The sequence below is a fragment of the Schistocerca gregaria genome, chromosome 1 (genome assembly GCF_023897955.1).
Source record: "Schistocerca gregaria isolate iqSchGreg1 chromosome 1, iqSchGreg1.2, whole genome shotgun sequence".
Classification (NCBI taxonomy): domain Eukaryota; kingdom Metazoa; phylum Arthropoda; class Insecta; order Orthoptera; family Acrididae; genus Schistocerca; species Schistocerca gregaria.
Genome location: NC_064920.1, coordinates 828625251 through 828651934, shown reverse-complemented (window position 1 = coordinate 828651934; position 26684 = coordinate 828625251). Strand labels below are relative to the sequence as shown.

Genomic DNA, 26684 nt, shown 5'->3' with positions numbered 1-26684 from the left:
GATCAGTCAGCTTTTAGAGGATCCTGCTTACAGTTCACTAGAAAACGCCCCCCCCCCCCCCCCATAGAGTGGACAGGAAAACCAGAGCTTTGCTCAAGAAAATAGGATGGCCTGAGAAGGTTGTTAAGCAACTGAAAGCTAAGACACCAGCACCACCTAGATTGTATGGATTGCCCAAGGTCCATAAAGAGGGAATACTGCTGCGTCCTATCGTAAGCAATATTGGTGCAGCCACCTATCCTGCAGCCACCTACCTTAAGAAGATGTTAGCACCGTATGTGGGAAAGTGTGTCCACCACATCCGCACCTCATCAGACTTAATGGAATGTCTCAAAAACCTAGGAATCTATAACAAAGACATCATGGTCAGCTTCAATGTTGTGTCTCTGTTCACTAGGATACCACTTCAGGACTAACTTGATTTAATCAGTGAAAAATTTGGTGGAGCTGTGTTGGACCTTTTCAAGCATATCTTAGCATCAACATATTTCCTATGTGGAAGCCAATTTTATGAACAGACTGAAGGAGTGGCAATGGGTGGTCCCTTATCTCTAGTAGTGGCAAATATGTTTATGGAGAGATTCAAGGATGAGGCACTTACAACCGCTGCCTACAAGACAACCTGTTTCTATACGTACATTGATGAGATGTTTGTCATCTGGCCACATGATCGAGAAAAACTGCACGAGACACCCCAACATTAAGTTCACAATGGAACTAGAAAATAATGGTCAACTTCCTTTCCTGGATGTCCTGGTGAAATGGAAGACACACACTAACTTATATCTACAGGCTGACAGCTGCCATCATCCAGCACAGAAGAATGGGGTGCTGAGAACACTTTTTCATTGAGCCTAAACACTGTCCTACTCAGACAGCTTGGCAGCAGAGTTAGAACACCTACAGCAAGTGTATGCAGACAACGGATACTCAACAAGGGACATACGCAAGGTGCTACATCCCTCCAGATGACCTTTTACTGAGGGAGAAGAACAAGAAGAAGAGACCAGGAGGGTAGCCTTTCTAACGTACGCACGACCTATATCTGCTAAGATCACCATAATATTGAAAAAGCACAATATCAAGAGTGTGTTCTGCCCACCAAACAAGATCAGGGCACTTCTTGGAATGGTTAAGGATGATCTGGGATTGAGAAAACCTGGTATCTACCATATACCATGTGAATGCAGTATGTCTTACATTGACCAGACCACCAGAACCATGGACATAAGATGTAAAGAGCACCAAAGGCATACCAGGCTATGACAAGCCACTAAATCAGCAATAGCAGAACATTGCTTGGAACTTGAACACACAATGAATTATGATAAAACCAGGATCTTATCTCAGACCCCCCCAACTTTGGGACAGCATCAGCACTGTATCACAAACTGCGACATTGTCATGAATAAAACAGTGACCCGTATATACAATCACTTTCCTTTAATTTACGTCTATGGTAACAAACTTTTTGTTAACAGATTACTGGTTTCAGTCCATAATGGCCGTCATAAGATCTGTAGCAAAAAATGGGAAGAAACATAAATACACTCACAGACTGTCTACAGCTTAAAAACAATACATAGACCATAATGAAAAGTACTACTGACAAATATATACATTTGTGCGCTTTAAGTATGAAGAGGGATACCTGTTTTATAAAAATGAAGTCCTAATGTACTGCAGCCATAGTGGCATCATCAAATGTTAAATGCAGAATCAGCACCAACATCGTCAAATATATATAAATAATATCATACGCACAAAACATGTTGTCAGTAGCACCACTGTTCAAAACAAGCTGCCGTACTGTAGCCATAAGCTGCTTGTGTTATAAGTTCACCAGATGTCACTAATGTCGGCATACACTAGTTTTCAATAATTAATTGAAAAGCGAAAATAAAGGGGGATACAATAGTTGACGTCTGTAATGACCTTATAATGTGTAAAAGGCATTACAGTAATAAAAAGCAATGAAAAAGAACACAACAAAAGTAAGAGTGTTAAAAAGAGGAAGGGTTAACAAACAATAGTTGACATATGCCAATATTCTAGATAATGACATAAATAATAAACACCTTTGATAGTGCACTGGATAATATTAAACAACCACAAAATAAATCGCTAAAGAAGCCACAATGAAAGAAAACATAGTGCTGCACATAATCAGCTTGGGATGGGTAATAGCCTAGCTGGTACTTTAGCAGATATTTTTATCAATGATTTAGAATGTAAATATTTTGCCAAGTATCCACAGCTAAAAGATAAAACAATTTATTACAAATGGTATGTTGATGACATTTTATTACTTATAGAAGGTCACACCAGTGAGGTCAACACATCTGCCCAAGCAATAGGTAACATGCACCCAAAAATAACTTTTACCATTGAAATAGAAGAAGATGGCTCCATTAACTACCTTGGCCGTACTACTAGAAAAGTTAACAACAAACATAAGTTTTTGATTTTTAGAAAACCAACTTGTACAGATAGTGTCATCAATGACAGTTCATGCCAACCTCTCCAATACAAAAAAGCTTTCTTCACTTCCTTTTAATGGCAAAATGTCCCTGCAAATAGAAAAATGTTTTAAAAAGTCTGATGTCAGATATGGCTTTAGGTTAACAACACACTAAAACTGTGAATAAAACATAAACTGAAAGGGAAGTATGACAAATTTGATGGCTCTGGATTATACAGGATTGACTGCAGTAACTGTGACAAATATTATATTGGTCAAACAGGCCGCTCTTTTAAATTAAGGTTTAAAGAACACACACAGCCATGGAACAAAACTGCTTTGGGACAGCATTTATCTGAAACTGGTCATTCCATAGGGAGCATTGAGAATTGTATGCATATTCTTCACAGAGTGGAAAAAGGGCATGCTCTTAATTTGTTAGAGGATCTTGAAATTTATATAGCAAAAAATAAAGAACCAGCAAAACTGCTTAACTGGCAGAGTGACTTTGTGCCCAACGCCTACTTTGCTTTATTTTACAATGTTTTACTCTAAAGTTTGTTGATATTTCACCTAGTATTGAGTGTCTCATATATTTACTTTGTTTTTGTATGTTTTACACACGACTCTAGTATTTTCTTGTTCCTTCTCTGTTCCTTTCATAGACTGCATTAACCAGATAGGTTGGGTCATGGACTGTTATTGAATTTTATCATTCTTTTCTTACAACAGACTGTCGCAGGGTATTGGGGACCTCTGGTGGTCATGTTCCTCCAACCACTTCCCGCTTATGTGGAATTCTGCTGTTAGTGCCAACAGAGGGCACTGATAATGTGCAGCACTATGTTTTCTTTCATTGTGGCTTCTTTAGTGATTTGCTTTATGGTTGTTTATTATTTATGTCATTATCTAGAATATTGGCACTAGAGCATATGTCAACTACTGTTTCTTAACTCTTCAACTTTTTAACAATCTTACTTTTGCCGTGTTCTTTTTCATTGCTTTTTATTACTGTAATGCCTTTTACACATTATAAGGTCATTACAGACTTCAACTACTGTATTCCCCTTTATTTTCCCTGTTCAATTAATTATTGAAAATTAGTGTATGCCGCCATTAGCGACATCTGGTGAACTTACAACACAAGCAGCTTATGGCTACAGTACGGCAGCTCGTTTTGAAAAGTAGTGCTACTGACAACATGACTTGTGCATATTATGTTAATTATATATATTTGATGATTCTGGTGCTGATTCTGCATTTAACATTTGATTATGGCACTATGGCTGCAGTACATTAGGACTTCGTTTTTATAAAACAGGTATGCCTCTTCATACTTAAAGTGCACAAATGCATATATTTGTCAGTAGCACTTTTCATTACGGTCTATGTATTGTTTTTAAACTGTAGACAATCTGCGAGTGTATTTATGTTTTTCCCCATTTTTTGCTGCAGATCTGATATGGTCATAATAGACAGAAACCGGTAATCTACTAACAAAAAGTTTGTGACCATAGATGTAAATTAAAGGCAACTTACAACTGTATCAATTGAAATGAAGATGACAGAGAACTTGATAAACCAGGAAGCTGGATACCAACTCAGCACAGCGTGGAATCCGGCTTTGGACCTATTACATAAACAACACAAGAAAACACAAGACCAGGAGAATGACAGGGCACTGGAGAAAGTTGGAATGGTCACCAACAGCAAACACAGCCTGTCGACAGTGCTAGGAATGTGCCTGGCGGGTGCGGACCTAGTAGGGTACGCCATGAAATGGCTGACACTGGGGAAAACAGCAGAAGCAGGCGCGGACGGAAGACAGAACATCTGATGATCAACTGACATGGTTGCAGTGGGAGTGGACAGCATAGGCAATGCCAGACACCATCCAGACATAAACAGGAATGCCAGACACCATCCAGACATAAATATGGGACATGGTCAGCCTGTCATTCAGTCACAGGAAACACCTGATTAAGACATCAAGGTACAACATTGAAATATTGTGTTAGATAAATGCTGACCACTGGCAGTACACCCGATTCAATGAGATGTCAGCAACGATGTTGTTCACTTCATGGAGATGACAGACATTGGTGGAGAACTGGACAATAAGATTGAGATGGCAAAATTGTCATGGGTTGACAGTTGTCAATGGGTGCGTACGGCATCCACCAGCAGTTAGCGATCAGTGTAGATGATGACATAGCAATCTTTGATGTCTTCCCAAAAGTAGCACACAGCCTTGTACATGGCGAACAACTCATGATCATGTGCAGATCATTTTATTTAAGAGACCATGGGTTCCTTAGAGAAGAAACAGAGGAGTTGTGTGTAACCTGCCACCTCTTGCTGGAGGACTGTGCTGATGGCCAAATCATTCACATCTGTGGTAATGGTAAGCTGGGATTCATGCATAGGGTGTCCCAGGAAACAACTGCTATGAGACACTCCTTGGAGTGGTCAGATGCTGTTTGCATCTCTGTAGTATAGAGAAGTTTCCATTTCCCCTATATGTATGGGCCCACAAGGGCATTGGTCAAGGCCACCTGAAACTCTGCAGTGTATGGTAAGTGTCACTGGTAGAAACTGAAATGTCCAGCAACTGGCAAAAGTTGTGATCGGTATAAGGCTGTGGCAGCTGGTGAACGAGTTTGGCTTGGTCTAGTATTGGTTTGATCTCGTTAATGTTAAGGGTACATCTGAGAAATGTTGCCTCCGGCTTTCGCAATTGAAATTATTCTTTGTTGATGGTCATGTATCAGAGAGTGCAGCAAGAACTAGCTTGAGGTGTCATTCATGGCTTTGAGAGTTGGTGGAGAAAATTAAGATATGTATATAGGTACGTTTAACAGCAATCGAGGTTGTAAAGCACCCTGTCAATAAATTGTTGCCATGTTTGAGCTGCATTCTCCACTCCATAGAGCATGACAAGGACCTTGAACAGGCCAAAGGGTGTAATAATAGCCATCTGGTGACAATATCCTAATGCAGGCAGATCTGATAATAGGCCATGTGGCAATCGATCACACTAAGAACAGTAGCCTCCGCAAGTGAATGTGGGAAGTCTTGGGTGTTCAGCACTGGATAGCTGTCATGAATCAGGCAGGAGTTAAGAGTCCTGCAGTCACTACAGAGGCTAACAGGACTGTCTGTCTTAGGAACCAACTTTATGGGAGAGTCCCAAGCATTGTCCAAAGGAAGAATGATACCAATTTGCAACAGTTTGTCTATCACTTAGCTATATGGAGTGCAGGTGTCAGTTACTATGCTTTGTGGTGAATGGGCAGGCCCAGGGTTGCACTGCTATGATGTGTTGTACCACTCGTGACAGCCTAACCTGTGGTGTGTCACGTGGGAGATTGGAATGCATTTGTGGAAGTGGGAAGGATAACACAGAAAGCTCTGTACTGAACTGTGACAGGTGTCACTGCTGTTTGTCCTCTGGGGTGGCTTCATTGGGCTGCAGTGGGGGTGCACACAAATAGTGAGAGCATGCTTGCATTGTCTGAGGTAGCCACAGCATATGGTACGAGTTGTAGTTGCTTGTGTGCTGCACGAGTGCAAGAGCCTTACCTTGACGTCATTGTCCTGGTGCATAGGGGTTTGGAAATCAGTCTCAATAAAACAGTAACCCCCTCAAGCAAATGTGTTAAGTGTCAGTGCAGATCAATGTCGGTGGAGCATAGCAGCTATGGGTCATGAAGAGAGTTTCCTGGACAGCGGTGATAGCTCCCAAAGATGTAAAGCACTAAAAGAATTGAAGAATAGTCAGTGTCAGTATTACTGTAGGTCATGGATGGGCGTGAGCATTGGTTCCGAATGCAAATTCATTAATAATCGCTCTGTTGATGGGCATTGTAGTGTCATACTCACTGCCTCTTGTGGAGCTACATCCTGGTTAGCTGAAGACCAGGCTATTGAAGGCAATGAGAAAAGGCTGCTGAAGACAATGAAAACATTAAGCATGGCATGTCCTGATGAAAAAGAGCAGTAGAGCCACGTGGGACAGGTTTGATGTCCAATGGCTGCATTGCTAATATGCATTAAGGTGACTTGGGATGACATTTCTTGGTTATCATGGTGTTCATCGTAGTCTCTGTCACCAATGTAGGTAGTTTCCCTCATATATAATAAGGGAATGTACCAGCAATACATTGAGCAGTACATTCAGATATATTGACACAATACAATGTGTACACCTTGTAATGTTGTAGAGTGAACTGCCTCTCACAGTCACAGAAATTCAACTTTTCCATGAGAATACTGGTCAGCAACCCTATTTGCGATGGTGGCCCCACAGGGCTTTGCTATTACCCCCATTATCTGTGATGAATGGAGATACACTTCCTGTATATTTGTTGGAGACAAGGGATTCTCATTACATAAACAGTTAATGACACCATTTAACAAGAATTAGTTGCAAAGAGATTGGAGGATTTGCAACTACTGAGCTCCAAGAGCCAGAATATTTTGGGATAATGATTGAAAGACTTAGAGTTCTGAGGACTCAGATCAGTGTCAATCTAGAAAACATCTGTACATTAGTAATGGCTTGTTCCACACTCCATAATTTCTTAAGTCAAAACAGTCAACATACATATTCATGAAAAGCACCAGTTTGCTTTTGTTCTACAATATTACTTTTATTGCTAATCGGTTTTCAGCTTACAAGGCCATCTTCAGACATTTATCTAACATCAGCAATAAAAGTAATATTGTAGAGCAAATGAAATGATAATTAAATGAACACTCTAGCTGCAAACAGGCGTTGATGTACTTCATTAGGGACATGATGAAAATGTGTGCCCCTGACCGGGACTCGAACCCGGGATCTCCTGCTTACATGGCAGACGCTCTATCCATCTGAGCCACCGAGGGCACAGACGATAGTGCGAGTAATGAGTATGATGGGCAAACTTCTCTTAGGCGCACTACGAATGTAGTGGTGTGGACATGTTGGGAATGTGGGTCTCACGGGGAGCATGCAAAGGATAAGTCCCTGCAGTCGTGCTATCCTCTGTGCCCTCGATGGCTCAGATGGATAGAGCGTCTGCCATGTAAGCAGGAGATCCCGGGTTGGAGTCCCAGTCAGGGCACACATTTTCAACATCTCCCTAATGAAGTACATCAATGCCTGTTTGCAGCTAGGGTGTCCATTTAATTATCATTTCATTTCTAGCAAAGCTGCATGGTCATCTGCGGTAACTGTTCTTTCGGGAACAGATACTATCGTCATGTCTAATAGTAGAACAAATTCAAACTGCTGCTTTTCATTTATTATAATGTTGTTCTACCAAGGACTGACAGAAGATTCTGTTAATATGATACATATTCATCATTAGCAGAAAAGCTTTGACAAGGAATGTCACAGGAGTGACAGAAATGGGATGTCACTGTGACTTGTTGGGGCTGCAAAGAAGTATAAATGTATCAAATGTTTCAGTTCAGCAAGTTTGAGAACTATAGCCTATGTGAAATATTTCTGTGATGGCGATACAGTGCCATGGCAGAAAAACTTTGTCTTGTGTTAAATGGATATATATGTAATAGCTATCATTCTTCTGGTTTTCCATTTTATTTCATTGTGCTGAAATTAACGTAATCGATATTTTTAAACACAACAGTAATAAATTCTTATTCATATGGTTGAAATAATTTGATTAAGAAAATACTTTAACCACATCAAATACGAATTAATTCATGATTTACTCACCTCACTAATGGAACTGGCTGTTGATGAGGAAGCATATGTGTTACACTTCAGAAAGATTTGGTTTTTGCTGTATCTCAGCAGTCATGTAGAATCTCAATGGAGAAATACCACAGCCAACTGGTTGCAAATAATTTTAATGCATTGACCTAGGTTTCAACGCCTGTAGAGATGTCTACATCAGAATGAAATTTTAACAAATGTAAAGTTACGCTGTGAGCAGACAGAAGTGCAAATTATGAGCAGATGTGCCCAAGTCATGTCTGCTCATACTTTTGAGTATTACCTGCTTGCAATGTAACTTTACAGTTGTTGAAATTTCCTTCTGATGAAGATGTCTTTAGAAGTGTCAAAACCTAGGTCAATGTATTAAAAATTATATGCAACTGGTTGGCTGTCGTATTCCCAAGTTCAAACTTATATATGGTTGCTGTGAGACATCCATGTTCAAACTGTAGTAATGTAGAAATTTCTTCTGTGCCACTACTTGACACATAAGATTGAATCACCTTTCGGTGTTCTTTCTTGACCAGTATACACAGCTTATAGTAGTATGTCGAGTGTAGTTCCAGAAAGATCTGCTAGTGATATTTTCATGGATATTAATAAATGGTTTAAAGCCAACTCACTGACATTAAACTTCGAAAAGTCTCACTATATGCAATTCAAAATCTGTATGAGGTTTCCACCCAGCATATGCATAAAGTAAGAAGAAGAGCAGATAGAAGAGGTTGACAGTCTTAAATTCCTGGGATTACAACTTGATAGTAAATTCAGTTTGGAGGAGCACACCACAGAACTGCAGAAACGCCTTAACAAATCTGTATTTGCAATTTGAGTGTTAGCAGACATAGGTGACATAAAAATAAAAAAGCTTGCATACTTTGCCTACTTTCATTCCATAATGTCATATGGTATAATATTTTGGGGTATCTCTTCAAGTCAAACAAAAGTTTTCAGAGTCCAAAAGCATGTAATACGTATTATTTGTGGAGTAAACTCATGGACGTCTTGTAGAAACTTATTCAATGAACTGGGTATACTAACTAATGCCTCTCAGTATATTTACTCCTTAATGAAATTTGTCCTAAATAATATATCTCTTTTTCCAACAAACAGCTCAGTTCATACATTCAATATCAGGAACAAAAATGATCTGCACAAGGATTTAAAAGAGCACTTCCTTTAGTTCAAAAAGGGGTCCACTACTCAGGAACACTCATCTTCAATAATTTGCCAGCAAACATAAAAAATTTAGTTACAAATAGAGATCAGTTTAAAAGGAGCCTGAAAGACTTACTAGTGGCCAACTCCTTCTACTCCACTGATGAATTTTTAATAGAAACAAATGATGTGTTGTATATATTCATACTATTAGCATTGTTATTTCAGATTTTAAAAAAAAGTGACATGTTCCACATCCACAAGGATCTCCTCAACACGGATCTGTGGAACGAAAAACTAATCTAATCTAGTCTAATCGTTATGTAGTTTTAGCTAACAGAATCCTTTGTGGTTGCTGTATACAGGCATCTACAGCCAGCACATTTGGCCATGCTGGACCACCAAAAGCACTGATAGATGTCTCTGTTGTCAAGGCATGGTGATTTGCTGTAGCGATTGTAGCAGGCAAGTTAAAGCAGCAACCATTATATTTTCAATAGGTACGTTGATAATAATTTCAGAAGCTGTTGTTACCTTTTTGTTCTTCGAAACTGAGAACCAGTCAAATTCATATGCATTATTTACATATATATTATGAAAAAGTACAACAAGCTCTTACAATGAGTATAAATTAGTATGGTACCTTTTTATGTTCAGAAATGTGTTGCATTGTCATCTCCCCCAGCACTATCTGACTACATTGGCTAGCGTATTCCATAGTGCTAGTTCATTTGTTGCCATTCACCTTGTTGCATCGACTAGTAGGGGCACTCTTCGATGCTTCCATCCATACCTGTTTGACTCTATAGTTTATTGTATCTTTGAGACCGCATGCATTTGTGTGTGTTTGTGTGTGTGTGTGTGTTCATTGTCACCTCACTTTGTGCATCACTGACAATGTCTCTGCCTCCATCTTGTAATGTTATGGCTACCTATAGTCACTACTGAGGAAAGGTGAATTTTCTTGTTTGGCTGAGTGCATGTTGGTGGGATGAGGTGCTCACTTAGGAGGACAGGCACTGCATCAGAAATGATGGAGTGTTAGACAGTCTGAAATAAGGCTACTTCCATCTCTTAGAAAATTTATGATAAATCATAGTTACATAATAAAGCAAATCTAAATACATCAGCAATCTCAGAAAAATGAGGCTCATTCAGCAAGACAATAATATTTTCAACACTTTTAAAATGACAATAGTTAATAATTTACAGTGACTAAGTATTTTCACAATGAACAATAGAATTAAAAACTGTAGACACATCATGCAATTTCAGAAAATGATATCTTGAATGATAGCATTGCACTATAGCTATATTATGTATCTGTACCTTTTTCTTTATGCAAATACCTGTCAAACCCATGTACTCTCCACAATAACACAGCAACTGAATGCAGCATGTATACCTCAAGCCTTGCGATGCTTGTGTAGTTATTTAAGGAATATGCTACTACTTTGCTAATAGTGTTATTTAAATGTTGATTACAACTGATATTGAAAATCATGGTAATTTAAAAGTGGTCTACTACATGTGTTAGCTGACACCACCATTGAAAATAGATCCAAAGACACTTCTGTCAAGCCAACATAAATCATCATTTATACAATATTTAATGACAATCTTTTGTCATTAAATGTGAGTGCGCTTGTGCAAGAATACTAACTTATTTTTGTATGAATGAACTATTATTTACATTTATGGTAAATGATACGAGCATTACCGAATATTTATAACATTTCTTTATTTAAATGTTGTTTTAATATATTGTATCTAAAAACAAAGATGATGTGACTGACCAAACGAAAGCACTGGCCGGTTGATAGACACACAAACAAACACAAACATAGACACAAAATTCAAGCTTTCGCAACCAACGGTTGCTTCATCAGGAAAGAGGGAAGCAGAGGGAAAGACGAAAGGATGTGGGTTTTAAGGGAGAGGGTAAGGAGTCATTCCAATCCTGGGAGGGGAAAGACTTACCTTAGGGGGAAAAAAGGACAGGTATACACACGCACACACACACACACATATCCATCCGCACATACACAGACACAAGCAGACCAAATGTCTGCTTGGGGAATATGAGGTGACCACAGACAGACAGGCAAGGAAGTTACTAGTTGATGGGTGATGGTTGGTTGACGTCATTGATGGTGGAGGCAGGGATGACAACGGTGGCAGTGGTGGCGATAGTGTTGGCGACAGCAGCAGCAGTGAAGGAGACAATCGCAAGATTGTGACATTAGCTAACTAACAGTTATTCTGCTCTGTAGTTACTCTCTAATCAGCATTCCATATGAGCAAACCAATTGTGACTTTACCTGGTGTTGCCTGAACCTCAGATAATTGAGTTATGTGTGGCTCTGTTTAAAAATAACAGCTTGATGATGTTGTAGGATTGAGTCACACATGTCTGCTTCCAAGCCCAGCACCTAACCCGCTGCAAATAATAACCCTGTGACCCTACTGTCAAATAGTCTATGCATTGACTAGAGTTGCTAATTAATAAAGTAAACATAAATATAAAATAAAAGGTAAATGAATTATTTAGTAAAAGTGGTTCTATGCTAATGTAATTGATGTAGACAGCAGAGAATTATGTTGAATAATGTTTATTCATGAAAGTATATCTCAACTAAACAAAAAGTGAATGTATGCCATCCATTTAAAATACAGATAGAAAATAACCTTAACAAATGCAGTAAAGCTGCATTGAGAACATTATGATAATAGTAGCAGAAACCACAAACTAAATAGTCAACCAGTACTGGTGAAAACTAAGTCCATTTCTGTGATCAAAATATATGAAATATTCACTAGTTCAAAACAGTTCAGAAGTCAGCATGATAATTTACAAATTAACACACACAAGAAAAAGAGTAGAAACTCATACTCTGTCTTTTCTTAATTCTATAATGCAGTAGAAAAAAGTTAAATTTTTGCACTACAGTGCATTCAGATCTTGCATGCGTTACAGTCTCTTCAAAAGTCTGAGTAATGTAGTAGATGTTCACCGCCCTGAATCAATCACCGACATGATTGAATAACCCAGGTCTGCCTTCTTCCAGAATTTCCTTGAAATTTTCTGCCTTCTTCAAGAGTTAACATGAAAGTATCCAAAAGTTGAAGTCCTGCAGTGACCATTCAGCTGAACCGTGCGTATTCCCACAGTCAGGTCTGACTTCTTCGAGAAGAAACATAAAAGTGCCCTGAATCGCTCCCTTGAGCAACCCACTCGAAAAGTGTCCATCTCCACTTTACTCCTGGGATGTGAGTTGTGCTTGGGTAGCTCAGTTGGTAGAGCATTTGCCCGCGAAAGGCAAAGGTCCTGAGTTCGAGTCTCGGTCCAGCACACAGTTTTAATCTGCCAGGAAGTTTCAGGTTAGTAGAAATGGAATTGCTTTTGGGGTGGTATGCTGTTGGAATGGAGCTACATCACCATGGAGGGAGTCAGTAAATCGATGCCACCACTGGATTTTAGTGTGGGAGCAGTTATGGATGTTAAAGTCAACTGCAGTAATATAGGTCAAGAAGGTATGGTCTGCGTGGGTAAGGAAATCATATGGGGTGGGATGATGCGGTCAGATACAGATTGTGGCACAGGCAATAGTTATGATTATGAGGAGGAGAGTGAGGATGAGGTGTTTGATAGGAGTATTATAGAGAGGTTGAAACCAAATGGGGATGTTCCTGTGATGGCCAACAGCTGCTCCACCTTTGGCCACTGGCAGCAGTTATCTCTTTAATGGAATATGTCTGGCAAAGTATGGGAGGGTGTGAGGATGGAGGAAGAGTTCATTCAGGATGAAATTATCAATATGGTGTTGGGATAGGGTGTGTATGAAAAGGGCTTAGTTGGCTGATAAGGAGTGGTATTATGGTTTAGGATATTATACTGCTGTTGCCCAATGACTTAGGGAGAGAAGGGTTGGTGTGGATGAGTGACTGAACTGGATTTAAAGTAGGGTGTTGAGACAGGTGAAAAGGAAGTGGATCTGTTTGTATGAATAGATGGCTTGTGTGTTGAGGGGAAGACCCAGTGGACAGCAAGGGAAACCTGGTGTAGGGTGAGTGGCCTCTGGCATTGCTGAATGTTTTTAAGGACTATGGTCATAAAACAGATGATGCCTTTAGCTTTGGGATGTGTGTGGAGGGAGATGTTGGGTTGGAGGAGGTGGTCAGTAGGTTTGATGGAAACTGTCAGTTCAGGTTTAGACAGTGGTTGTTGGGCTTTGCTCTTTGAGGAATAGGTTGGATAGGGCAGGTTACAGGCATTAAATGTGGGAGAGGAAGTGAGGTTAGGACATTGCTTGAAAAAATGGTGGGATTTGCAATGGAGGCAGGTGGGAGGGATTTTACAGTTGGCAGTGAAGTGGTCATTATACACGAGGCATCACTGGCAGTGACAGGACTGAAGACAGGATTTGGAAGGTTGGTTTGTAGATCAGGGTCCTACTGTAAAGAAGGTGATCAATTGTGGATGGGGATTCGGTGAAGATCTGGACTTTGAAGGTTGGGCTGGCTGGCATTGTCAGGAATAAGGAGTACTTTCTGAACTTCTAGATCAGGGAGAAAGTTGAGCTTGGGCTCCATCTCCTCCGCTGTGGTGTGATTCCTTCAATCACAGTGGTGACAATGGGGTGATGGTGAGGAGGTTGTAGTTGCTTAGTCCGAGCTGTAGCCAGGAAGGGAGTGAAATTTGCTTGGGGACTGAAAGTGGCAAATGATATTTATTGGAACAGATGCCCCAGGGCGTGAGTCGTGCTTGGGTAGCTCAGTTGATAGAGCACTTGCCCGCGAAAGGCAAAGGTCCTGAGTTCGAGTCTCGGTCCAGCACACAGTTTTAATCTTCCAGGAAGTTTCATATCAGTGCACACTCCACTGTAGAGTGAAAATTTCATTCTAGAACATCCCCCAGGCTGTGGCTAAGCCATGTCTCCGCAATATCCTTTCTTCCAGGACTGCTAGTTCTGCAAGTTTCGCAGGAGAGCTTCTGTGAAGTTTGGAAGGTAGGAGACAAGGTACAGGCGGAATTAAAGCTGTGAGGACAGGGCGTGAGTCATGCTTGGGTAGCTCAGTTGGTAGACCACTTGCCCACGAAAGGCAAAGATCCCGAGTTTGAGTCTCGGTCCGCCACACAGTTTTAATCTGCCAGGAATTTTCATATCAGTGCACACTCTGCTGTAGAGTGAAAATTTCATTCTATCTACTTACCTCCTTGGACACATTACTGCAGCATTCCTCAACCCCACTGGGAGTGACCATCTCCCTGTCCCACTCACCATACCCTACACAACACATCCTATCCATTCTTCCATCTTTTCCCAAACACACCCAGGACTACTTAATATCAACTGGGATGGCTACAGAGAATCTATTGCTACACAGGTTTGAAGTCATTCCTTATCCTTCCAACACCCCATTGACATCCACCATGCTGTCTCCTTCCTCCAGCAGACCTTGTCAAATGCTACAACTCATCTTTTCCACTAAGCCCATCTATCCATACTACGCCACAATCCCTCCCCATTCTCACCTCCACCTCTGTAAATTGCCTAATCTATTCCTGTCCTTCCTGCAAACCTGTGGGTGAGACACACTTCCATACCACTGGCAACTACAACATACCATAAATGCTAAATGCAAAGAAATGACAAGTTTGGCACCATACATGTACCAAACTCAATGTTACAGTGCCCATAAACTCTTCCAGGTACTGGAAGGCATTTCACTGCCTTTCTGGCAACAGTCCTGCTTCTTCCTACTGCCTCCTTCACGATAATCAGCCCCTATCCGACAACCTAAGCAAAGTCAACCACTTTGCATCCTACCTCTCTGACACCTTCACCATCTCTGATAAGTCCCACTTTGGTTGCTCCTTATTCCTGGCTGTTCATGAGAGCACCAGTACCTCCCACCCATTCTTAGTTTCCAGTACTTTGACAACATCCCGCAGACAGAACTCAGTACTTCAGTAGCACATCACGCATCCTTTCACTTTCACTGCCCATCTCATGTTACCATCAATGCATTACCTCCTTTGTCTTCCATCGCAGTGCAGGTGTGCCCCAAGGATCTGTCTTCTACACTGCAGATATGCCAAAGCCACCTCCTTGTGTTCATCTCCTCCAGTATGCCAATGGCATTGCCTTCCTTGTTCTCTGTGCTACCCTCCAGAGATCCTAACAATGCCACAGCTCCATCCCAGTCAGTTCACCTCTCTGTACAAACAGTGGCCGGAGTGGCCCTGTGGTTCTAAGCGCTGGAGCCTGGAACCGGGCGATCACTACAGTCGCAGTTTCTAATCCTGCCTCGGGCATGGATGTGTGTGATGTCCTTAGGTTAGTAAGGTTTAATTAGTTCTAAGTTCTAGGTGACTGATGACCTCAGAAGTTAAGTCACATAGTGCTCAGAGCTATTTGAACCATTTGCTCAAAATCAACCCTACAAAAACCCAGGCAAAAGGCTAAACCACCTGCAGCTTCTGCCCCCACAAATTTTTCCTTATAATTTATGTGCATTCTACTATCCACTTAACTAACACACTAAAATACCTTGGGTTGACACTTGATTGCTGACCAACATGGAAGCAACATTTATTAACCACACAACAGCTAGCCCTCAATAGACTAATTGGCTGAACATGGGGATCACACCCTCCCTGATCCGGCCCACCCTCTACTACACAAATGTGGCATTGCCTTCTGCACCTCCCTCTTTTTATCATAAAGTGTAGATCCTTCAGTGCCACACACTCTACCTAGTCTTTCAGATCCTTCCCCCCCCCCCCCCCCCCAAAATCCTCAATTAACGTATAAAACTCTCCATCCTACTCTTCCATCTTGAATACCTCTGAATATGCTACATTAACCACAAACTTGATACTGACTACCCACAAATTTCACACCTACTTTCTGATTCTGGTGCTCTACAGCATCTCTAACTCCACATTGCCCCAATACTACACCTCCACACTCTCCACAACCTCTCCTAATGAAATTTTAATTGCCTCCCTTTACCTGACCATTAAATCTGCCCTTGTATATATACCCATTCTACCTGATCTAGAAGAAGCCATCCCTCCTCCCCACATCAGGGCTCTCTTCCTCACTAGTCCCCTCCACTCACATTCTAAGGCTTGGTTCAGAACCGCATCACTTTTCACTCTCCCAAATCACTCTTCAAAACGTATGCCTACACCAGTCCCCCACCCATACTCTACCTCAAATGCTATAATTTGCTGATACCCTTATGCCTGGCCGTCTGTATCCACTCATCACTTTCACTCCTGTATACATCTATTTTAATCAAGCAACATATCAATATTTTATCTTTTAACTTCTGCAACTGACCATCTGTCTTTCTTGTGTGAAAAATTCATTGCCCATTCATTTTTGTATATATTTCAGTTAATCAAGAACTCAGTCTTCTATCTTTTAGTTTGTGCAGCTTACTACTGTCTTTTTATTGTGTAAACCACTGATTTTTTCTATCTCCATGTACAATTTTTAATGTGTCTTAATATTTTACAATATTTTCACTGAATTGCAGAGAACTGTATCTGCTGACAGCCTCCACCCCCTCCCAAATGGGGTGAGGGACATAAAATAACAAAAAAGGAATTAAACAGAAAAAATGCTGCATTATGGCATCATGGTTCAGTAGGCAAGAGCTACTCATATGATCATAGAAGTCCTATATTCCAACCAACTCTAATAGTGAGTGATTATAATTAAATGGATTCTGTTCAGAGTGCTGCAGTGTGGGTTGTATGCATTGCACGACGCTGAAACACCATAGAAATGTTCATTAATCAGTGCGCTCATGGAATATGCTGAAAAAAAATATAGTTGCACTTTCTGCCACCAGGTGAAAATATGATGCTGTAAGCAGTCAGAATGTGGTATGGATGCAGAAAAAGGGGAGAAGTGATTGAACACATCATAACGGAGGTTCTGGTAAATTTATTAGGATGTGGTCACAAGTTACTAAATGTCTTCTGCATAGACTCCTGACTCAGCAACATGCTGCATCCATAACACAGCATGATTGACAGTTGCTCGGAGCATATCCTAAGTAATTGGAGCGATTATTTGTATGTCATCGTATGCTAGCCTTCAGATCAGGAACAGTCCAGATACATCTCCGATAGACACGATCTTTCAGATAACCACACAACCAAGAGTTACATGGATTTAAGTCAGGGGATTAGGAAAGTCTTGAAATTGTCTGGAGATGATGTGGTCAACACTAAAGGTTTCTTGAAGCAAATATTTCACCTGTCAAGTGGCATCTGGTGTCTCTCCATCTTGCATGAAAATAATGGTGTGGGCACAGCTGTGTTCTTGCATAGCTGGAAGCACAGGTTGCACGAGGAGGTACTGCTGTCACTGTACACCCAACAGGCCCACAATGTTTTGTCTCCTCAAAGAAAAAAGGACCGAGAATGAAGGAGCTGCTTTCTAGCCACAGTGCAGAGTAAAATGTGCCTCACCCATCCAAAGAATATTCCTGGACCATGTCATCCATTCCCATGCAAGTCACAGAGTTGTATCTCATGTTGGGGCTTCATTTGATTCCCATTCTGAATCTTGTAGGGATACCAGTATAAAATGCGCCGCAGGATCCATAGAACTGTTGATCAGCAAAGAGACAATTTCCATGGCACAGCTTGAGCACTGGCTGCAGAAATTAAGATATGTGCTGCATGATGGACTATGGTTTCAGAAACTTCAACATCTGCCATGACAATTAGGCCACCTCCCTCTTCCTGCTGCAACACCTAACTCACGTTTCTTCAAATTTCTTGAATTTTCTTAGCCTCTTTATTTACATGGGTCCTCATCACAGCTCTTCCTGACAGTGAAATTCGATGCTATTGCAGCCGTTGAGATCCTACAGGTAATGTGTTCCATGCAGAGAACTTCAACTTTCTTAACCCTTTAAATCAACAATCACTTCGCAAAAGAAATAAATCAACACACGTAACCAATTGGTAAACAGTATACTTGCGTCAAAACAGAAAACGTTTCATATTCTGACTGCTTACAGTCCCATATTTTCATCTGGTAGCGGAAAGTGGAGCTATTATTTTTCTTCCAAAAATGGTTCAAATAGCTCTGAGCACTATGGGACTTAATATCTGAGGTCATCAGTCCTCTAGACTTAGAACTACTTAAACCTAATTAACCTAAGGACATCACACACAACCATGCTGAGGCAGGATTCGAACCTGCGACCATAGCAGTCGCGCGTTTCCAGACTGAAGCGCCTAGAACCGCTCGGCCACACAGGCCGGCTATTTTTCTTCCAGCATACACCAATTAACGAACATACCCACTATGTTTTAGCATACTGTGACATATACAGCCAGTACTGCAGCACTGAGAAGATCATCAGTTTAATGATAACCACTTACTACTAGAATTTTTACTTTATGTGAAAAGTGTCGAAAAATTGTGCAGTGGTTCAGGGATCACATTACACTCCCAAGTTACTATAGTTTCAAGATCAGAGTAAGAAGTCAAGGGCATACCAGGACCGTTCTTGTGGCAGCACAATTCATTTTTTATGGTGCCCTTTACTTGTACATGGGTGTCCTCAGAAATTTTTCTGGGAGAGGACCAAGACTTTGAAGTCTCATTTTAAATATAAATGAGTCCATCAATTTCGAGACATGTCAAGCCGCAAAAACTAAATATTATAGTTGACACTAAGTATTGATGGTTATCCGCTCAATACATGAATAAAAGCTCTGTACTCCAGATTCCAGGGGAGTGGGAAGCAAACGTCTGTGCTTGTACATCCATACCCTACTAAACCAATCTGAAAATCAAGACAGAGAGTGCTTTCCGCTGCACCATGTAAGTATTTCTTCCCATTTCATTCACATAAAGAATGGAAGAAGAATGATTGCTTCAGTTCCTCTGTGTAATTAGTCTAATCTTATCTTCTCAGTCTTTACAAACCAATCTGTAGAGCATTGAAGAATATATCTAGATCTGTCACTTAATATTGGTTTTTGAGAGCTTACAAGTAGGCTTTCGCTGGATAATTGTCGTTCATCTGCAAGTGTCTGCCAGTTCAGGCCCTTAATTTCCCACAAGCATGTATGCCTCTTAGACATTTCTATAAGTTCAGCAATGAACCCTCTAGAGCAGTAATGTGTATCTGCCATTTTAAAATTTACTGTGCGCACAAGGATGAGGAACATTAGGATGATCAAACAGCTCGTTCAAACACATTTAGTGTATCAGATCTGCGGTGATCTGTCCACACACTTCGATTTGTCTATGCAGGCGTGCTTGGTGTCCACAGATTTGAGCGATTTTGCTCACACGTCCAAATCAAACTTCCAGGTTTGTGCAAATCTCCTGTTCACAGGCAATGATTTGTCTGGGCAAATGGGATGTACACAGGTAGCTCATTGTGTGTGGAGGGACCTTAAAATAACTCGGTGCTCCTAGGGTTAATTCGTCTGCTACAATCCCTACGTTTACACGCGAGAGAGCTTCCGAAAGACGAAAACTGAATTTCGGAAACGGTTTTTCACTGTCGTGTTTACATGTTAAGGTCCGAAACGTGTTTGCTAGCCCAGTTAAATATGGCGCCTGGAAAATAGCTATTACAGTTAATGATTTAGTCAGCATAATGGCTATTTCTTTTCATTTAGACGAGGTGTAAATACCTTCAGTTTAATATTTATATTTCACTGTAGAAGAAGCTACATTGTCCATATCAGCCGAAAATTTTTAATGACAAGATGAAACCCAAGAGCTCAAGTACGTTTCAAAACCGGCTATATTTACATGGGAGCGAAAGTCGATTGGCGAACTGGAAAACTGGCAACCAGAAATGGATTTCCAGAATTGATTTTGAAGAGTTCACATGACCACCCAGAAGTGGTGTTGGGAAAGCGGTTTACAAAATCCGGTTATGGAAGCCCCATGTGAACGCGCTGAATGGCTACCGCTAGTCACATGATGGTGAAGTGTCAAGGACTGTCATAACCCTTCAGTGCCATGCGACTGATAATGACAACTGTAAACAAACAACCTGCGTCCGACCATCCTCACACACGTACGACGCGATCGATCGAACATGTGACGGATCGCAGCTACGCGTTGCGTGAATGTGAGACTCCATCACAGCAGTATAATAGGACCATAGCCTACCCTGTGGTTACAAAATAGTCTCTGGCCCCAAACCAGCATCACCTATAAGTGGTGTTAACTATACTGGATAACACAGTAGGAAAATCTGCAGTGAGCATGGTGTACTGCACATGTCGCCAACATCAAATGGGAAATGCCATTGACTTTAATATACAAGAAAAGATTGAAACTTAAATGTTACGGTATTTGTTCTGTTTTGACACATTTATTTATCGCCAATAGCAGTCGTAAATAATAGTTGCAAGTACAGGTGGAAATCACAATACGGTTCTTGAAAAGCATTTGACTCGGTAGACAGAAACATTTTCTAACAAAAGTAAGATCAAAAGTAGTATAAAACAAAACTCGTGACTGGTTTAAGGACTTAGTGCTAGAAAGGAATCAGAATGTTGAACTCAGAATCTTTAACAGAAGTGAAAGTAATTTCGGCCTTGCACCAGGGAAATTTATTTTGTACACTAATGTCCTGGAAGGCAGTTTCAATAGTAGTCTCAGACATCTTACCGATAATGCAGTTATCTATCATGAGAAATATATGAAAAAAGCTACACAAGTATCGTCATAGCTTGACAAACTGCTTCGAATGTACAGAAATGCAAAATTGTGCACTTACAAAACGCAGAATCGTAGATAACACCCGACGACTACAATATCAATGAGTTGGAATCATTCAACTCATACAAATGGGTATAACACCATTTGTCTGTATACGAAATATAATAATTACATATATTAAATTGCAGTAAAGAAAACAGCAAACTGTTGTTCATTGCTAGATTACTTTTAAAAATCTGCAAAGGAGATTGCTGACAAAACATCATGTGACCAGTTCTAGAGTATTCTTCACGTGTGTGGGATCCTCTAAATAGGACGAACAGGCTATACTGGACGTATAAAAAGAAGTACAGCACGAAGCATTGTTACGAAAATGCTGAAAAATCGGAACGGGAAACAGTTGAAAGTAGGCCTTAGCTATCCTAAAGGCCGTAGTTAATTAAATTTCAAAAATCAGTTTTAAGCAAATAATACTAGATTATAATACAGCCACCCACACCAACACTCCCCTAAGGACCACTCAAAAACAAGATCAGACTAATTACAGAGCGTACACAGGCATTCATGTAGTTATATTTCCCGCGCTTCATTGGCGAATGGAACGGAAAGAAAACCTATGGTACTGTGGAAAACATTTTCTGCCTTACATTTCACAGTGGTTTGCGGGGTATGGATTTAAATTTAGATGTTTAGCTCTACAGTTAACATCATAACCATACAGATTTATTCACTGGTATGTCTACTATCTGCTGTTGTGCATCGGGGGCGACAGTCAGCTGTTGTCTCAAAGTAAACACAATAATCAGCTGTTTGAACTCCCGGTTGTGTGTCATCACGTATAAATAAGACCATGGCATCTGCATCGAGCACTAGCGCGAGAAGCTTGTTTCTGGATTCGAAGATGCGTTTAGCGGAGAGAGTCGGTGTGAATGTGAGCAATATTGGTTCGGTGGCTAGACAAATCCAGAGGGGTTCAAAGTCAAATGAGGTGTGTTCTCTAATGGGGTAATATTTTGGTGTGCGACTGGTAAACGTTGTTAACTGTTTACGGTGTTTCAGGTTTTAATGCACGCGGCAAGAAATTTTGCGCTACAAGAACATTCGATTGATAATTCTGAGGCGGTAAGAACAACATCAGTAGAGCTTTCTATTAGATTAGTAGACGATGGGGAAAGGAGGGGGGGGGGGGGGGGTGTTGGTATTATATCTGGGATTAAACTGTTTCTGCAAATATTTTGATACATTTTCTTTATCGTACAAAAGCAAGAAAACTCGGCTATTATACAACTTATTTATTTGAACGCAGCTTCCGTATTATTTATTCAGTTTGAATATTTCATAAAGATGGAAAACAAAAGTTTCGAGAAAAGTTCTTTAGTTTATAAACTGTAGGAACCTACCATCAGAGATTAACTTTCAGATAAATAGGCAAGCAGTTCGCCAGAACCAACATAAGGATAGTACTGCTTATGTCACTTGCTCTCGTAGTGTAAAAAAGTTTTGCGCCCCAAAATTTGAAGGCATTTTTAAGTGTCAATTTTTGGTACAGTTTGTATAACAAATGTACCAGTAAATATAAGGATGGCAAGCAAACATGCTGCCAGTGTATGTACACGCACTGTGACAATAAAATTGACAGACCCTTAGGAATCTCAATGTATAACAAAACCCCTCGTAATTCCTGATTCGGAAATACTTTTTCATATATTTTGCCTGCTGTGGTGCACTGGTAAGGACAGTGGCAACAGATCTGGTAGAACTGGGGGCCTGATCACCATTGAGTCAATTCAGACAATAAAACCGTCTACCTTTGTCTGATACATAGCATAAATCTTTTCAAATGTGGATTAAAGACGTTTCTCTTAAACAACTCTTCATATGTGATAGAGTAATTACTTAATAAAAAGTGTGTAGGTATTACCAGTAAATATTTTGTGTGTGAAATATGTTGTATATTTTTTCAGTTTACATGTTCCCTAACGTTTCATATCGTTAGTTATGATTATTGTTTATGAACATATGAGATGTAGCTTTTCTGTGGCTTCACTAGAACACACAATACAAATGCCGGGATAGTGAGGGATGCTGCTGGTCACCTTCCCCAATTACAGATTGTCGTCCATAACTAATAGCAGACAGGCTATAAATACCTAATATTTCTTTTTTCCTGCATTTTGTTCATAGCTGCTTAAAAGACAAGTCTTGTTCCATGACATTATAGTCCTGTTAAACAGAAATGAATTTTCCTGCTTTTACTAAACTTCCCAACCTCTTAGTGATTACTTAGCAGACAACTGAGAGAACCCCGTTCAGCCACTGCAACACAATATTGTCATTTGCATTGATGGTAATGGCATTAATTTACTTACAGAATCTGCGAAAACTGCAGCTGATAGCAGCACATCTTGGGTACCAGCAAGAGTCATTAATGAAGAGTGCTATGCTGGTGGAAGAGGTCAAAGAACAAGTAAGAGCTATGCAGCGATGACATACAGTTTCCAATTGAAGGCTGTGACACAGTTTCTTCAAGTTAAAAGGTTGTATTGTCGACCAAAATTACAAACTATTTCTCTGATGCAGAACTGTTGTGACATTAGTTCACAAATACTCTGTGCAAGGAAAATCTTAACAAACAGTTTAGTTGTGTTTGCACATCTACCTGTTTCAAAATGTCTTTGATTCTCTGTAGGACTAGTTTTTGAGATGTGATCCAGTGCACATCATTTTGAAATTTACTGTTATATTGGGGTAACACATAAATGCCCTATGTACTTTCTTAGCCTCTGAAAGAAGTGACAAGTAATTTGAAAATGTAGTTCATGTGATAGTGTAACTTAAAGTTTGTGGATTAATGTTAAGATACTTAAGCATATAATCATCTAATACATATATGGAAATTCATTGTAGGTTGTATAGTTTTTTGTATTGAGCATGTGTTAGTAACTTTTACTATTATCAATGTAGTTAGTTTTATTGAAACCTTGTGGCTACTGCTCATTAGAGCTATATTGTGTGCACATTGTACTCAGATATGTAAAGTAAGTAAATATTCAGATGCTAGATTTGAAATTTTATTATTAGGCATAATCACAAATATTGAAGTAATTATATTTGTTCACGCATTCAGTAAATGTAAATTGCTGCTGAGAAAACTAGGTGCATTGAAAAAGTTTGTAAATAGCTTTAGAATGTCAACTGGCATAGCCTATATATTGTATAAACTATATAATAATGGAAAGAACTTGCATTCCTTTTTTATAGTAATTAGCTTTAGAATGAATTTGTGACATTATAAATGAGAAAGATAAACACCAAATATTCCTAAATGAACAAGGTATTGTTGTTAAACTTAGTGGCCAATAAAGTCAATGTTCCATCATTTTTTGCCATAGCTGTTATTGTCCCCTAACATTATTATTTTCCTTATTAAACATGATTCCCAATTGACATTACTTTATTTTTCTAGTGTTCTAATTTAGGCCTACATATTGGATTTTTTGCTTTTTAATAACAGATTGAATTACTGATTATCATCGAATTTCAGTGCTACACTGTATCTGGTAATCTGAATTGAGTAGAGTTCTTTCTTCTTTTTTAGAGTTATCCACTTTGTCAGATTTGGGGGGGGGGGGGGGGGGGGAGGAGGACTTTGTACTTTAAGATTAAATTGAAGAGTTAGTTTTTCCATCTGCACTGTGAGCTTTGTTAATGTCCCCAGTTTGAAAATTTGTGCCCACTTTTATTAGAACATCATGGAAAAATTTGAAGTAAATTGGTCAAGAACATTTTGATAACTTTGGTAACAATGTTAGTGACTTGGTTTTATGTAGTAGTGTAGATTACTTGACATACCCACATGGATCAACACACATTTTGTTTTCTTCTTCTGTGATGTGTTCTACAGCCCGGTGATCTCCTTCCTATGGATCTATGAAACAAGAAGTGAAACTATTGTAATCTAATATTGTTGGGAAATTGGCATTATGATAAAACCAGTAAAAAATGGGTGATTACTAAGTTATAAACTGCACTTGGCTTGAAAATAAAGCCAATTTTGCTCCCACATAAGCAGATTCGTGTAGGGCCTTGGTTTTCTAGGAGTACAATAAACAAAATGAACTGAGTGCACATTATCATACGTGATAATCGTCTTAGAAACTGTTAAACCAACAAAAATACAGCTAGTGTTTCCTCTGTTGGTAATGTTTCTTAGTTGCTTTCTTTACAATTTTTGAATATGTATTGGTGGCACTTACATTCTGCCCTAATGGATTAAACAATAGAAATATGAATACAGGAAAGGTTAGGATGCCATGTTTCCTTGGTTCATACATAACACTTGCCAAACAACTTGTAGCTCACTTTTGCTTTTGTACCATAACAATACACGTACAGATATTAAAAATGGTGAGGGTGAGAAACACCAATAAGAAAAATAGGTCATTCATTTAAACCTATGCAATGTGAGGTGTGCAACTTAAACTGAGAATCTACACTGTGCACACTTTATGCACTGTCTTTTATATATACAAGAAAATCTGCTGCTTGCAGAAAGATTTTAGTTCTTTAAGAAATTTTTCATAGTACTTAGCATTGAGTTCTTGTGTCGCACTCAAATCATAAGACGTGGTGCAAATTGGCTTGTACCCTTTACCCAGAGTCAGTTTCACAGTTATTTGACATCCCAAGAGGATCAATGTTTTGTTTCAAAATTTTATATGGATCTTTACAACATAAATTCATAAAAGGATAAATCTTTTGGATGGGCTGCTCATATTTTTTATATAACTAGGACTGTATTAATGTACAGCACATTTCCTTACATGTTAATCATCCAATCTTTAGGAATAATCATTAAGTAATCATAGTCATATACATTACACATAGAGAGACAATGTAAATAATGAAAATTCTTTAGACAGTCAACATTAGTGACACATTCGATCACACTTTGATACATAGAGTGCATTTACACTCTCATTTCTAAAATAAGTCTTTACATGTTCATTAAAAGTTTTTAAAGCATTAAATTACGAGACAAATTATATGCTGCTTTCTGCTCTTTCATTTTAAAAGAGATAGCTTGGGATGTATTTTTAACAAAATCGTCTTGCCTACAGAAATGTGAGCTTGCAGCCTCACTACTTGTCATATGCATTTTTTCTTAATGTAGCATTAGCATTAGTATTTACTGACACAAGCGCTTGGCAAGATTTCTCCTCCGCGGTGATGTCGTTCCATTTTACCCTTATAGCTTGATGGTTAAGTGTGCACATTCAGGTAAACCGTTTAAACTCTCAGAGTATCTTTTCGGTCAGATTTATTTCCAGATGAAAATGTGAGATTAGAATCTGTTTTATGTAATGTTCTTCCAAGAGGGTTTGCCAAATTTTTTAGTAAAATTTGAAGCATTGTCAGGTAGAATTACATTTAGTTTTCCAAACTGAGGCAAAAAATCATCTTTCAATGTTTTTACTTGTAGGTGCTGCACCTATGGATTTTGTGACATATGGTCTGACATGTTTCCATGGTAAATTGTGGAACATGTTTTGAAAGTAAATCATGGACTGTCACAAGGTATTTAACACCTTCTGCAGCTTGTGGTAATGGA

General features: G+C 39.5%; 1 protein-coding gene and 1 non-coding gene across 2 annotated transcripts; one reads left to right on the top strand and one right to left on the bottom strand.

Annotated features, from left to right (window-relative positions):
• Positions 1 to 7273: 7273 nt before the first annotated feature.
• Positions 7274 to 7349, bottom strand: Trnat-ugu (transfer RNA threonine (anticodon UGU)). The gene has a single exon. It is a non-coding gene; the product is annotated as a tRNA-Thr (tRNA).
• Positions 7350 to 21843: 14494 nt separating this feature from the next.
• LOC126271924 (BLOC-1-related complex subunit 7) lies at positions 21844 to 24452 on the top strand. The gene is made up of 3 exons (XM_049974336.1): positions 21844 to 22061; positions 22133 to 22195; positions 23445 to 24452. Exons 1-3 carry the CDS (start codon positions 21924 to 21926, stop codon positions 23559 to 23561), a joined length of 318 nt encoding a protein of 105 aa, XP_049830293.1. The 5' UTR covers positions 21844 to 21923; the 3' UTR covers positions 23562 to 24452.
• Positions 24453 to 26684: the final 2232 nt, after the last annotated feature.

What these genes read in the sequence shown, in the direction of transcription:
- LOC126271924 (XM_049974336.1), top strand. Translation starts at nt 21,924, where the DNA reads ATGGCATCTGCATCGAGCACTAGCGCGAGAAGCTTGTTTCTGGATTCG. An exon ending in GGGGTTCAAAGTCAAATGAG is followed by an intron (nt 22,062 to 22,132) that starts GTGTGTTCTCTA and finishes ACGGTGTTTCAG; the next exon opens with GTTTTAATGCACGCGGCAAG. An exon ending in CGATTGATAATTCTGAGGCG is followed by an intron (nt 22,196 to 23,444) that starts GTAAGAACAACA and finishes ATTTACTTACAG; the next exon opens with AATCTGCGAAAACTGCAGCT.